The sequence below is a fragment of the Henckelia pumila genome, chromosome 4 (assembly GCF_033568475.1).
Source record: "Henckelia pumila isolate YLH828 chromosome 4, ASM3356847v2, whole genome shotgun sequence".
NCBI lineage: Eukaryota > Viridiplantae > Streptophyta > Magnoliopsida > Lamiales > Gesneriaceae > Henckelia > Henckelia pumila.
The window spans coordinates 5,696,135-5,712,835 of NC_133123.1; the positions used below are offsets into that span (position 1 = coordinate 5,696,135).

General features: G+C 34.4%; 1 protein-coding gene across 1 annotated transcript; it reads right to left on the reverse strand.

The window, feature by feature from the left end:
- Nucleotides 1–1,239: 1,239 nt before the first annotated feature.
- Nucleotides 1,240–3,118, reverse strand: LOC140863150 (gibberellin 2-beta-dioxygenase 1-like). Its single transcript, XM_073266341.1, has 3 exons — nucleotides 2,599–3,118; nucleotides 2,151–2,502; nucleotides 1,240–1,639 (listed from the first exon to the last, which is right to left on the reverse strand). The coding sequence occupies exons 1-3, from the start codon at nucleotides 2,991–2,993 to the stop codon at nucleotides 1,388–1,390; spliced, it is 999 nt and encodes a 332-aa protein (XP_073122442.1). The 5' UTR covers nucleotides 2,994–3,118; the 3' UTR covers nucleotides 1,240–1,387.
- Between the last annotated feature and the right edge of the window lie 13,583 nt (nucleotides 3,119–16,701).

A 16,701-nucleotide genomic window follows, 5' to 3' on the forward strand; every position in this document is an offset into this window, starting at 1 on the left:
CCCGGGTGCCTAAACCTTCCGGGTTATCTCATCATCCGAGATATTTTCGATCGAAAACCCGGGATATCTCACGAAGATATCACTACACTCCCTGAAGATAGTCGGGTTAGGACCCGCTCCGCTGTACCGAGGAGTTAGTATTACGATACCCTGGGCCCTGAGTTCTCCCTGGATTTCTGGGATGGCTCGGGTGCCTAAACCTTTCGGGTTATCTCATCATCCGAGATATTCCAGGTCCCCGGGTTCTCGCCACCCGGATATCTCACTAGGATATCAAACACGAAAAAATAAGTCGAGATCCGTTGTAATTTGTAACAACTGGGGTGAGGCTTTGTGAGCCAATAACCTTTCCGGATACTCCTTTCTCGCTCGTTCTATTTTCAGTTTCATCAAGCGTTTCGACATCTATAACATAATCCCAATGTTATCCTAAAAATTAGACATAATATTTCAAACAACAGTTACTAATGTTGTCCTCCACCCCGTGGAAGTGGTCATCACCGCGGTTATCGTCGTTCTTCACTGATACCTGGAGTCTAGATACATTTGTTTTTGTGAGTTTTATCACCGAAATGACTTGGTTTATAAAAGTATTGTAGTGAGAAATTTTTTCATATATCGTTAATCGTTATATATTTACTTCAAATATTTGGAAAGTTACTGTCTCTAGATATTGAATTAGTTCCAAATAACTACTAGTCAACTTTAATGGGATTAGAAAAAAATTTTTGAAAGAAAAGTAGACTCAACAAAAAATATATATATATATATTTTCTTTAAATTATTCTTGGTTTTATTATTCGACCAAATCTTGTAGAGATAAAAAAAACATCTTTCTTGGTTATTAATTATTATTTTTAGCCTTCAAAAAAAAAATTTATTATTGTTAGCCTCTTCTCATTGAATGATGCAGATATAAAATCACGTCAAACAATGCAAAATTTGAGCTCCAAGAAACTAGGAGTTGAAGATAATTGATTAGCGGCAGTCAAGGATTTGACTGTATCCCTTTTCTTGAATTTATTCTTTTTGAAAAAAAAAAAACCATAAAATTTGTCATATTGAATGTGATGCAATGAATTTGCCAGAGAATAATCTAACCCAGTTTGAGTCTTTGACAAATAATGATTTTCCGTGAATAGTACTTGCCTAATTATTATTATTTTTCTAGAAAAAAAAAGATTAGAGAAAGAGAGAGAGAATGAATTGTGGTGGCAAACTATTTACACACAAACAAGGTAATGGATGAATTCTTGAATTATGAACAAACAAGTTACAAGATGTATGGAGGAGGAAAGACAGAGAAGCAAAGGAAAACACAAACTTTGCCATCTATGGAAAAATTTGAATCTGACTGTACCAAACCCCTAAATGTGCCAAGCAAACATCATGAGGCCACATTAATTTTCTCGAAGAGGCCCAATCTGTTATCGGCCAATCTTGACTTGTAAGCTGATTTTTTGTACTCAAACCATGTAAATTCCTTGTACAAACTGTCTTCTCCTTTCATTAGTGAAGGCAACGGGGCTATCTTCTCGCTCAATGGTGGGCCACCGAAGTATATCATCGAAAGTCTTGATTTTGTGCTATTGGCCATTACTCTGTGCCTTACGCTCTTAAACCTCCCATTAGTCATCACCTGCCCAAATACACAACACGTATTTTCATATATCAATTCTCCTTTTCTTGATGTGATTGATGGGAAATCAAGACATAAATTTATCTCAAAAGTAAATGATATACTATTCTTAATAGTCATTCTTCCTATTATAAAATTGATTAAATATGAGGTTCTTAACTCTATCTTGATTTTGTTGCCCTTCATTTCCATGTTTCTAGAACCATAGATGTTGACTTGCAAGATTCATTCGTTTTGAAGGCGGAAACGCGTGCATGAATGATGAAACAAGAATGATGTCATAAAAGGGGTTGAATACAAAATTCGGCACATTTTTCAAGCAAACATACATACTCTCACCGACCTCTCTTTCAATCATCATGACATCTCACACGTTATAAATGGCAAAAAAAGTAAGTAATAATTCATGACAAAACTATAGATTTTATGTATTTAATATGATATCATATGATTTGAATACGAGTGAGAGTATTTATGCATGAGTACAAGGGGGTGGTGGTGGTGGTTGTACCTGCAATGAATCACCAACATTAATGAAGAAAGAATTGTGATCGGGCGGGATGGGAATCCAATTCCCGTCTTTCAAACAGATTTGAAGGCCACTGGTGTTATTGGATCTAAGAACAGATATGACTTGCGGGTCAGTGTGTTCTCCAAATCCAATCAAATTCCTGGAGCCATTGGATTCACCCGATTCTGGGCATGGAGGGTAGTGATTCACTCTGAAAACAGAGTCGCTCTGTTCATCCATCACAAGTTTACTGAACACATTTCTTGGTTGGATCTTCAGCCCATCTGCTAGCATTTCAAGAATCTCGAACGCCATTTTCTTCACAGCCGATATATAATCTTTCAGAACACAACTGCAAAACAAATGTCACGTAGAATGTTAGGATGGGGATTCATAAAAAAAAAAAACAGAGCTGAAAGTTACGAAAAACCTTAAGTCGAGCACTCACGGGAAATTCTCTGCTGCTTCACCGAAGAGGGATGAGAATTTATGGACATCTGCTTCGGTGTTGGAGTTCAAAAGCAAGTATTCGAGCCAACCGACATCTCCATTGGGGCCGATCTTTTTGTTGCCATAGCCGAAAGGGTTAGGAGGGCCTGCCTTCTGCTTATCAGACAGAGGCAAAGAGAAGAACTTGAGAGCTTCGGACTCCAAATCTCTCATGTATTCAAAAGGGACGCCATGATTGATCACTTTGAAGAATCCGTACTCCTCGCAGGCCTTGACTAGCTGCGTTTTCGAGTCGGGTTTGGAGAGGTCTATAAGCGGCACGCCGGGGAAGAATGTGGAGCAGTTCTTGGCTATGGAGAACTGTTCGATAGAGGGTTTGGAGAGAACCACCATTGATTTCTTGGGGGATTGGCGAATGTAGAGGGAAGTGGAGAAGCAGAGGTATGGAGATTTCTTTTCTATCGAAAGATTTGGACAGCTGAGTTTTAAGGTTTGTGAATGAAGGAACGAGGGTGGAGTGTTGCTTGGCTATTTATAGAGGGTTTTGGAGAGAAAAAAATGGGGAGGGCTGAATAAGATTTCGTGAACATTAATAATAATAATAATAATAACAATAAGGGTAATGCTACATGTACGTTGAGGGCTACACGTTGGGTTACATATTGCACATGATATTACATGATTATCCATGTACTTTATTTGGAAAAAAATTTTCAAAAATGCATGTAGGATAATCATGTAATTTCAAATGGAATGTGTAATCCAACGTGTTATCCTCGATGTACATGTAGCATTACCCAATAATAATAATAAAAGTCGTACTGAATTAATATTATGAGTGAGTATAATTTTGTGAAGGGGAGATATTCAATCATGCGTATTTTATCTAATAATAATAATAATTTGGCGGTGACATCAATAAATGTATAATTATGTTCCATGTATGAATTATTATGCATAAAACTTTTTATTGCTTTCGTGTTACAATTTGGCATAATAGCGTCATCAAAAAATCAAAAATTCTAAACTTTCGATTTGCAATAACTAAATACACGTATAAAAATTGAATTTTTTATTGGATATGATTTATTAAAAAAATATTATTTTTTATATTAAAAATATTATTATTTTATAACACGAGAGATCGATTCAATAAATATATTTATGCACGTTTATTAATTAGTACATGAAGAATCGTAGAATTATCTTAAACTCATTTCGTATGGGTTAGGGATTTTCTATGTTTACTGATTTCTAACACAATTTAAAAGAAATACACTTGCCGTATTAATTATGTTTATAACGTTCGTTAGTGGTTGGTTTGGATGATTGAAACCTTAACTTATGGTCGACATCTCTGATTTCATTTTAATATAATTTCAGTTGAAAAGATGATTTACGTTGGAAAAGAAATACATTTTAATCATAAAATATCATAAATGAGAGAGAGGGGAAAAAGAAAGAGAGAGAGAGAAAAGCAAGAAATAGTCAACTTGGTGCTTGGCTGGTCCACGCTTCATCAATTTGATGATGACTCGGTTTCCTAGAATATGAAGTTTCGTCTTCGGTTCACACAGCTTATTATTTGACATGTGTAAATTACGTGTTTGTGAAGTCAATATATATTGAGTAAATGTTTTTTCCGATGTACAAATTAGCTAAAATTTTCGCCGGTGTTGGAGATTGGTGGATGCTATTTTATTGGACATTGTTCAATTAGATTTTTAATTGTACATCCTTCTAACATTGAGATATCTAACTGTCTATTTTTTTTGCATATGAACATCTCGCATGTATAGATGGATACTTTCTATGAGCTAGCATCGATTTTACCGGGTGTTGGTTTGTAATTGGATTGCCGGAAATGGGAAATTTTCAAAATATTTGATTCGAGATATACTTAATATATTCATGTATATAAATTGTGATAATGTCATATGTCATATAATTAAAACCCATTAATTCATTCACTCGATTTCAAGTTCAAAAATATTGTTTTCCACGTCTTTCATCATTAACAACAATTACGTGTAGATGACGTCCAATGCGTGACTGAGATCTCTTGTTAAATTTATATGACGTCATTATTAGATTTGCAACTAGGTTTCTTCAATTCTATAAATAGGATACACAGGAGATTTTTGGTAATCTCGCATTCAAAAACTTTCTAATGCCGGCCGCCGAAAAACCTAACAAATGATGTGTCTCGATTTTGCAAAAGATTAATGGCTAAAAATTGTTTCTTTGTTAACAAAATTATTTTTGTATCGAGGAGCAGGCACGCACATGCAATATCCCAATAAATATATAAAGATATATATATATATATATATATATAAAGATATATATATATATATATATATATATATATATATATATTGGTTATTTGTGCTGATAATGAGGGGGAAAAAATGTACGCTTTTGAACCAAACATGTGAAATTATACATTTTAGTCTAGGCACTCAATATTGTAAATGATGTACAATTAATAAAAAAGTCAGATTCTCTTCGACATTCGTTAGCACGCGTTAAACTATTTTTTTGAAAGAAGTTGGCATTTCCTTGTGTATGCATTTGAGTTGTTAATTAGTAGCATCTAGAATTTGATAACACCCTCTTGAATAAAAGGATTTTAAATTCATATACAATTAATAAGAAAGTCAGATTCTCTTCGACATTCGTTAGCACGCGTTAAACTATTTTTTTGAAAGAAGTTGGCATTTCCTTGTGTATGCATTTGAGTTGTTAATTAGTAGCATCTAGAATTTGATAACACCCTCTTGGATAGAAGGATTTTAAATTCATGGATTTCAAATATACTCAAATGTATTTTTCTTGTATATAGAAGTAGCAACATAAATTTCAAATCTACTCATTTCATGTTTATATGATATTTCATGTTAGTTATGATAGATTTCAAGTCCACACAATAATGAATTCATTTGAATGCATTCTACTTTATATAACTAATGTGTAAATAAGTAGTGTATAAATTTAGGATTTGATTTATTATTTCATTGTTAACAATTAAATAGAATCGAAATTCATGGATTTAAAATCTTTCCATCCAAATACAACCTTAGATAAAGATAAAGTTTTTCTTAGAAATAATATTTTTTAGCATAAAGAGAAATCATTTTTATTTATTTGTGATCGAAAAACCCACTTTCTCTGATTTTTTTGTGTACATTGAGTATAATTTCGAAGTAATGTAGTAACCTCTAGACTACATTAAATCGGGTTGTTAGTTGTTACACATAGGCTATATTAAGTCGTTAGGAAATATGTAGTTGTACATATGGAGTTGGATAATACTCTCTTTTGAGCTATATTCTGAGATTGAATTAGACTGGATTCCCTAAGGAAAACCCGTGCATTCTTAATTCTTTACAAACTACTGTATATTCTAAACAGTTCCTAGTCGATTGAGCCGTCCGTTAATAAGGATAAGGATCGCTCGAGATTGAGACTAGCATTTGCGATGCCGAGTACCACGTTTCATTGGTATGGAACATAGAGATGTTCAAAGCATGCAAATGGATATTCATACGATGAATGATCGAACTACCCTATCCGGACTTTCCAAGTGGTTATCACTTATCGAGTGGATAAAGTCCGCGGTTTTGGTTGTACACCATTAGTCCTTACTACTTGAAACATCATTGAGACTCTATATGCTAGTACTGTACTTTGACTCGTTTACCGACTCTATTGGGGTCATCAGGTGTCGGGATTGGGTGCAGTTACGACACATATAGGAGTCGATGCTTTGTTGTCAAGGATTCACCACATACTTGCTAGTGTGGATATCCTATGCAATCTGAGGAGATATTAGTGTGACGAATCTCTGGCCAGAGTACATGATGTGTTTTAAAAAATGGTTTCTTAGTAGCACATGCGATGTCACTATTTGATCTTCAAGATGCATTGCATAGTTATCGAATCTCGAACGACTCTCGATTTACCAATGGTTGTTGATTCGATCGGGATATATGGATGAAGGGACCATACTGTACGCTAACCAAAATCTATTGGTTCTTGCAGGCACTATCAGTGATACCTAGGGAATCATGGGGCGATGTTGATAGGCGCTCTTACCATGATTCGATGGGCAAGTCGGAAATTGTTGTTCCGAGTCACAAGGAGTTGTGAGCCCACGGCTAGCTGTATCCCTGAACCATTGAGGGTCACACAAGTAATGGATTTTTAATTCCCGTTGAGATAATTAAATTTAAAGAGTTAAATTTAGTGAATAAAGAAGTGGAACTTCTAATTTAAGAGTAGAGGAGTAAGATTTCCTAAAATGACATAGGGATGGGCATTTTTGGAAATCACTGAATTCGGATTCAGAAAATTTATCTTGACTTTAAAAGATGCAGAAATGATTTCTGTGAACATTGGTGAAATTGGTTTATCAATCTGAGTCACGATGAATTTTATATTAATTTCTGAACATGCGGGCTTTGCTTGTCAGGCTTGAACTTATGACTAATGGGCCATAAGCTATTAGCAGCCCACATTATAAATAAGTTATTGCAGTACAGAAATTACACAACAGAGGTCACAAAATATTTTCGAAAACCCTATTTTTCCTACTATGGCCGCCGCCCCCTCCCTCTCTGCTTGAAAAAAATCCTGCCTGTGAATTTTGAATTTGCAGTCTGGTTTAACGGATCAAATTCGTTAATTCTCTTCGTAGAAACTTATGATAGATTTTCTAGTGCAATCTATCAGAGGGATTAAACTTCTGTTCGTGGACCTGATTGAAGAATTGTTCGTCCATCAGTTCCTGGGATATACAACAAGAGCAGAGTAATCTGTTGGTGTCCATAATCTCGTTTCGAGATTTCAAGGTAAAAATTTAATTGTTATTTAATTTTTACACGCACAATTTAATCGTAAAGTTTTGATGCCCATGATATGGAATTGTTCCATATAAAATTTTTAAACTTCCGCTGCACCGGGTATTAATTCTGATTGATCTGATCACGGTTCTCCAACAACTACTTCTTAGCCACAGGCCCACGTTATTGACCACCACGATTTCAGCCTGGCGGACTCTTTAGTTTTTTAATTTTTTTTTAGTTCAACTTGTATTTAGTCCAGGTAACTCAAAAAAAAGATGTAGATATTGATAAAAGTTCGCCCGAGAGTCTATTAGTAGGACGAATCAAACTCATAATCACTAATTAAGAATGCAATGCTCGTCTACTTGACTATTCCACCAAGTGGTTTTACAATCAGACCAACAATCGAACTGGTAAATTTTTAGAAAGCATTCCGACCTTTCCAATTGATTCAACCAAGCAATCAAATCGGAATACTATTATATTATATAATAAAATAATATAATGTATTAATCGATATATTTTGAATTTTAACAACTATAAATTAGTGTAAATATATAAATATATATTTAATAAAGTTTAAAATCTAAACAACAACATATATAAAATCAAAAAATCTATAATATATTTTAAACAAAAAATAATCAAAATAAGCTCAAATTCTATTAAAATAATATTTTTAACAAAATTCAAAACCAAAAAGAAAAATTTTAAATTTTAAATAGTGGCGATAATTTTTTCAAGAAATTTATGAAAAAATCAGTTTATAAAAGAAATTTAAAACCTAAAAAACTTTTTAAAAAATAGGTGAATCAATCGGACTGGTTCTTGATCGGGTTTGACCGGTTTCGAACGTTTTGACCGATCAAATGGTTTTTAGACAAATTCCAAACCAGACCCGTGATTAGAGCTGTCAAAGTGGGCTGAACCGGCTGGGTTGACCCTCCCCGCCCCGCTATATAGGTGGGTTTGGGTTGACAAATTTTCAGCCCGTCTAAATAGTGGGCCGCCTCGTCCTGTCCCATCCTGTACGTTCCGCCCCGTCAAGCAGTGGGTTGTGGGCTAACCTGCCCCAATCCGTAAAATATAACTAAAAATTGACGAATCAACCCGACGTTCATAGTGAAATAGGCGAAATGAGTTGATAAATGGTGGGCCGTCCCGCCCGGCCCCCGCCAACTGACAGGTTTTGGCGGGTTGGCCCGCCCGAAAGCCCATTTTCACATTTCCAACCTTGACTGATTCGCGATCGAACCGAACCCGTGATTGTAGGGTATGAATTTCTATATGAGATTCACATATATTTTAGTGTACGTATTACGTGATATATTATTAATGTTAGAAATGAGACTTGGACTTAAGTCACCTCAAAAGCTAGCTCAAGAGGTGAGGGTTGCCCTTGTCTATATTAAGGGCTCCCAGAAACTCTATCCAACCGATGTGAGACAATATTCAACACACCCCCAAGAATGAACATCTGGAGCGTGGAAATATTAACGGGTGACCTAACTATAGACAGTCCAATTATGGGCCAGAGCCCAGAACTTTCGTGTGTGTTGGACCGCCCATAATTGGGCTGCCTATAGTTAGGTCACCCGTTAATATTTCCACGCTTCAGATGTTCATTCCTGGGGGTGTGTTGAATATTGTCATACATCGGTTGGATAGAGTTTCTGGGAGCCCTTAATATAGAAATGATACTTGGACCTAACTAACCTCAAATGCTAGCTCAAGAGGTGAGGTTTGTCCTTGTTCATATACAGAGGTCCAGGTTATTTAGCCAACCTATGTGGGACATAAATCAATACACCAACACACCCCTCTCACGCTCAGGAATGAAACGACTGGAGCGTGGATATTAAATGGGTGGCCAACTATGGGACGGGTGAGGCCAACTATGAGCCGTTCAACACATAACGGGAACCTCTCTCTGATACCATGTTAGAAATGAGACTTGGACCTAACTCACCTCAAAAGCTAGCTCAAGAGGTGAGGGTTGTCCTTGTCTATATTAAGGGCTCCCAGGAATTGTATCCTACCGATGTGGGACAATATTCTAACACACCCCCCACACACCCAAGAATTAACATCTGGAGCGTGGAGATATTAACGGGTGGCCTAATTATAGGCAGCCCAATTATGGGCGGTCCAACACACACGGAGGGTTTGAGCTCTGATATCATGTTAGAAATGAGACTTGGACCTAACTCACCTCAAAATCTAGCTCAAGAGGTGAGGGTTGTTCTTGTCTATATTAAGGGCTCCCAAGAATTGTATCCTACCGATGTGGGACAAACTAAACACACCAACAAGAGTTGCCCTTATCTATATTAAGGGCTTTCAAAAACTCTATCCAACCAACGTGGGACAATATTCAACAATTAAGAATAACGTTTTGTTAATCGGTCCAGAGATAGAAAAGGTTGGAGATTGAACCAGAAAACATGGTATACTATTGACTATTGAGCCAAAGCATGCTGTAAGAAGCAGCGTACGATCTCAAACTGAAAATTTTAACAACACGCAAGATTTCAGCAGTGTGGTTAGATTTTTACCCAAGAAAGATGCATAAAATGTACTTTTGTCCCCCTATAAAGTAAGTGTATAGGTGGCAAAAACTCACATGGAAAAAATAATTTACTTGAAATTAAATTCCCAATTATTTTAATTAAAAACTTAGCTTTTAAATTATTTTTATAGAGCAGGATTTTCATGTGCTACAAAATGAAAAAATTGACACAACAGTAAAAAAAAACTGAACGAAAAGTTTTTGAATAAATAAACCCATTCCTTCTTTACTGTTTGAGTTGAATAATGCTGTTGATAAACCATATGTTATTCTTAAAAGAGTTATTTAAAGGATCATTAATTAGCTTCCATTGACATGATAAAATTAAAAGATATCGAGTTTCACCATATGTCCTCATAGTTATGTAAACTTTGTCGATTTTTATTAACCCTCCTTGATATATATACACTCGTGGAGCGTCATTTTTTATTTTTATATAAAAACAATTAAAATCTAAATAACTAATATAGTCTCGTTTGATTTTGTGTCAAGGAACCGCCTTCAAGCAATAATGTGCACCTTTTTTAGGTTCATGTACCTAGGCTATCATCGATACTTATTTGACTTCTGGTCAAAGGGATTATTCTTTGCTAAATTCTGATGTCTAAGCTAGTTAGGTTCTATCTTCTATTCCCCACAACCTCTCACGCTTCACTTTCACTATATTCAGAAGGACTAGTCATTTTTTCCTATTTTCTCCATATTAATTCTATATTGATTAATTTATTGGAATCAAAAGTATTTATATTTTACATGTACCTAAAATAATGTTAATTTTCTTAGGCACCGTTTGGTTTGAGATATGATATAAGTAATATAAAGATAAGTAATATAATTTAATAAAAAATAAATAATAAATGATAATTAAAATAGTATTGGAATTGATAGATTATGGTTTATTTGATTTGATTGATTAAACTTTATATAAAAATTTTAAATGACTATTTTGTCCTTTTAACAATAAATAAAATAAAAATTATATTATTTATAATGGGTAATATAGTAATTTGAGTTCAATGATTTGATTGATGTGAGATAAATAATTAATGATTTGATTGATTTAAAATAAATAGTTAATATATGAATAAATAATATGATGAGAAGAACGTGAGATAAGATATGATGAGTTATACGTATATTAGTAATATGATGAACAGAACGATGCCTTATGATATCAACAAGAAGGGGGCATAGGCGAGTTGGTAAGACCTGAGGTGACGTGGAAAGAAATTCTTCAGCGTTGCGGGTTCGATCCTCGTGTGAAGCATATTTCTCATTGAAATATTTGGGGGTATGCTCTGGGGTGTCTCGTTTTTTTTAGCTAACTATTAATCACTTTACATTTATGACAGTACAAAATCTGCATGTGTCTAAGCAGGGAAAGTTTAGGTGAAGTTTCGTTCTTGGAAATTTTAGGCACCAAAATTTGAGATGGTGTTGTCCATAGGAGTATAGACGAGTTGGTAAGACCTGAAGTGACATGAGAATAAATTTTTAGCGTTGCGGTTTCGATTTTTGTGTGGAACATATTTCCTGCTGAAATATTGTTGGGTATGTCGTATGCTCTGGAGGTTGGTCATGTTGTTCTCTCTCTCAAGTCCCTGCCGTTCGTGCACATCCCTCGATTTAACCATCGCATGAGCCAATAAATCTCTAACTTATGTAAAATGTGGTCCCCATCGAAATCAATTTTTTTTAAAAAAAAATTGAGATGGTGTTTGCTCATGGCAATAATAATAACAAATAAATAAAGAAAACTACCTTATTCTTTGTAATATATCATGATGATGGGATATAACGAAAAATTTTCTGAATCGCTCGAAATGAAAAATAAATAATAAAATATTACTTTGAAAAATAAAAAATGTGTACTGCGGGCCATGGGCAGCCATTACTGATGAACTAGGAGTAGTCAACATCGTCGCTGACTGGGCCCATTTAGTCAGCCATGCTTTTCCAGTCCCCATCTGATTTGTGGGCCCCGTCTAGTCAACTAAACTTTTCAGTTCCTTCCCATTCCTCTTTCTTTTCTATTACTATTATTTTTTTTAGTTATCTATCTACCTCTAAAGTAAACAAAATCTTTATTTTTTGAAACTTAATAATTGATGCTAATGATAAAATACGATTAGGATCACTTAGTATGGTTTTAGAAAAACTTTTAGAAATCATTTTTCAGTTAAATACGATTGAGATCATTTAATATTGCTTGAGAGAATTTCTTAAAAACACTTTTCAGTTTTTTCTTAATAAAATTTTGTGAAATTTTATTAAGAAAAAGACGAGAAATGCTATTTAAAAGCTCTCTCAAACATTACTATATTGTCGTTAAAAATATATATATATTTTTTCCATTTAAAAATCTAGAACCATTTTCCACTTTAACTATTCTCCACCATAATCGAACACAATAATCAATATAATGATCGTACGCATATTTAGATCGAAATCGAACTGGGATTAAGGGCCAGAAAATTCGATGTTGGGTGGCGTGAATCGATATAATCCGTGGGTTCGAATGTCGACGGTTACGTGCAAGTCGCATAATTTTGGCGTTGGTTATGGCGAATAGGTATGGGGACTCGGTTTGCCTTCGCTTTTTCAGGACAAAAATAGCTAGCCAGGTTGGCCACCCCACACGTATTTGTTCACGATCTTAACTCGAGTCGCGCCACTACTTTGCAACACATTTTTGCGTATATTTACGTGGTTCAAGTATGGCCAATAGAACTAACTGCAAAAAAAGATGCATGCCTCAATATAATATCCAAGTTTGGTGGGGTACTGATCAAATTTGGAGTTGAATAAATATTTAATCAATTCGGATCGACCCCTATTTACTAACCCGGCCCTAAGACGAAGTTCCGCTATAACGTGAGAATTATTTGTATAGTTCAAAATTTTTAATATTAATTTGCGTCGAAATGAGTACTAATCAAATTGACTTTAAATTTTTTCATGGGTCGGATGTTTGAAAACTAAACGAGCGATGAAATTTGGATACACGTGTATAGGTAGCTCCGCGAGCAAGAGTTTCGATCGGGTTCCTTTTGCTAGCAAGGTCTTTGTCACGAAGTTGTTATTTAAACGTCGAGAAATTTTTTGATGGCGAGAGTTGTTTTTGGTCCCAATTGTGGCAATGGACCAATAATTGAAGCAATTCATTATCCATAATTCCTATAATATTGGGGCATGCATCCATATTTTTGGTTTGCAGTGAAAGCAACTGGTCAGAGTGGGGAGATAAGGTGGTAATGGTGTACAGAATATACATTCGCAGTAGTAGGTATGAGATGTGAGATATATAGATAGGGGACTTAACTTAATTTGACCGAAACATTACAAATATAACAGGTTGCCAATAATTTCAATAAAATGCATTGTATGTAAAGATATATGTGCATTGAAGTTAGCATCGAGATAAACGAACTTCACTCGTGTGTACCACGTCAAAAAAATGAATAAAATCACAAAAACGACAAAGAGAAAAATACATGCATCAATATTTCAAAACACGAAACTCATGAGAAATTGATTCATCATGACATAAAGATTTTGATTTATGATTTGCCTTTAGGGAAAAAAAATAAAAGGAGAAAATTAAACTGGTTTGGTCAAAAGTGGTACTCAACTTGTTTTCAACTAGTTATAAGTTTCGAAGAGGAGTATCCCTACTAGTTTAGATGTCGCTGTTGAAATCTGAAAACAGAGTCACAGAGTGATCACAATCTGATGTGGACATAACGTGCATCCTTTTTAGTTCATGGGCTTCAAGAAACCCCCGTGGATGCACCCACTGCATTAATCGCTGTCTTTGACAATTATTCAATCTCTCTCAAAAAAAAAAATAAAAAATCAACACAAATTGTTGCTTGCCTAACAATGTTTTTGACCATATATATATATATATATATATATATATATATGTATATATATATGGATTTTTGATATTATGGGCAACCATCATGAGCACCTACATGGACAACAGCTGACGTGACATCTTGTATATCCAATCAGTGATTGCTACGTCAGCTGTTGCCCATGTAAGTGCCCATGGTGGTTGCCCATAATATCAAAACTATATATATATGTATATATATATATATATATGTTTTAGTGGTTTTTGTTTTTTTTTTTCGCATCACTAAAACCCACTACCGGGTTTTAGTGGTCGCGAACCAAGTGAAAAAAAATGATTGTGCAGCTGAAAATTTTTCTATATATATATTTGATATAGTCAGCACCGATCACCGATTGAGGTGATGTCAACACATTTTAGATATACATGAAATCACCTCAATAATGCTCACAAAAATACACCAAGTACGTGATCACTATATAAAAATATATATATGATACAATAATGTAGGTTAAATATTTCTGCTATATACATACCAATCCAATTATTATGTTTGTGCATGTTGTTGTACCACGTATGGTACGTACTAGTCTGATTTTCAATATCCAACCCTACCTTATTAAATAATTGCAAATTTATGCATAGTGGGATTTATAAATACATGCTATAACTATTGTATGAGTGATATTAAACCGTGTAATAACTCAAAAAAAAAAACATCACAGTTATGATCATGCATGCAATATAAATAATGAAATGAGAGTGTATGCAATAGTACCAAATAAAGCAAAACATGGGTGATACACATTGAAAATTTGATGGTTATACCAAGAAAATGGTGGACAAATTGCGGTCCATACATTGCATAATGAGTTGATCTGGATGTAGGAGGGCACCACTAATCTTATCTTCTCCATGTTTGTGTTGAAAACAGATATATAGTTTTGATTGTTTGATGGATTCTTTTTGAATACCTGGGGAAAAAAAAGGTGAGATAAAATGGGGTCAAAACTAAATTATTATTGTGGTGGAGTCATAAAGCTAAAACCACTCACACTCTGAGGATACTCAGTTTGTCAAATCAAAGCATGCATACACAAAAAGAAGAAGTGACTGATGCATAAGCGAATTTAGCGGGGAATTTTGATTGATGTATCTGCGACTATGAGCTGTCGTGTTTACAACCAAAGTTTTTTAACTCATTTATTTAACTGCATCATTACATCTTTGATATTTTTTTTTTACATATGATCACTGAGTTAATTACCTATGGGAGGGTAAAATTTGATGAAATAGAACAATATCAAACAAATATAATAGGAAAAAAAAATATCCAACATGTTACATGCATCCCAAGTGGTAAGTGTAAGAGCAAGATTTTATCCAAAACATGACCACAACAAGTTTGCGCCTTCACCCAACTTTCCGATATGATAATGATTCAGTTGTCCGTAATTCTTGAAAACATTTTAGAGGATAAGGGTTCTGTCTCATCTTAAAAATTGGATCATATATTCTTCTTCCACCATTTGAGGCAAAAGATATTTCCATTCTCATGCTTATCTAACTTAGCCACCAATTAGAAGGAAAAAAAGTGGGGTTGAATATGGTCTTTTTGCCTTTTTTTGCACTTGGAGCCAATAAGTGAATCCATGTTCCCATTTCATTAATTTTGCGTTGGGAATTAATTTGAAGAACGTGAGAAGTGTTGGACTTTTACTGGTCGAGGACTGTAGTTTTAGATAAGGAAAGAGTGAAGGGGGCTGGGTTGATTTGGATAGACTTCATTCCTAAAGATAGAATGCGCAGAAATATTGCGTGTGCATTATAAATTATCTATATCCATGATCAAATTGCAACTTGGGAAGTATATATTTTATTTTTTAACTTGACAAATTAAAAACAAATTAAGTTGAGTTGAGATAGTATACGACAATGCTTTTGGGAAATACTTTGATCTTTACATAAAGAAAAATATGAAAAGTGTTTTTTTAGAAGAAATCTCAAACACTGCTTAAATAGTAAATACATATGCGTGTAGGCAGAAGCGTCCCGCGGGCCGGCCCGCTTTTTAGACGGATTGAGAAATTGTCAATCCAACCTATCAATTTTATATGGCGGAGCGGGCCAACTCTACGAACCTAACCCATTTTGACACTTCTACGTCTAGGATGGGTATTCATGACTTGAGTAAATTGATTCTTTTGGCTTGGAGAATGGCACGAAACAAAAAATTAGAACGAGTCATATATCACACACATACCACATCTAAATTTATTGTTTTCTCATCTCACTTTTTTTTTTCTTTTTTAAATAAAGATGGGAATTTATTGATCACACATAATGTTTGAAATTACACGATCAATCATCTAAAAAGGAAAGCTCCCAGAGACCCAAACAAAAGGGTTCAGGGAGGAAATAGCAAAAAAAGCAAGCGAATGAACGACACGATTCGCCGATCTCCGAATATAACTTAATTTTATTAGAGCTTCTGTACTTATCAATTCTTTGATTTGAGCTGCTAAAATTCCTCATATGAAAGATTCTTTTTAAGTAATAAGGTGTTTGGATGACCAAATAAGTACTTAAAAAAACACCTTTTAAGTAAAAAAATAGAGCTTTTTTAAAAGCAAAAAATTATAACTTAAAAAAATAATTATTTTAAAAATCACTACAAAATCCAAACGAGCTCTTAAATACATAAATAATACAACAATTGAAATTAATCATACCTGAAACTCAAAAAAATTTGTGGCAATTTCAACTATAGTACGTACCTATTTGGATTCAAAAAAGGTTATGATGATAAAATGATAAAAATATGTG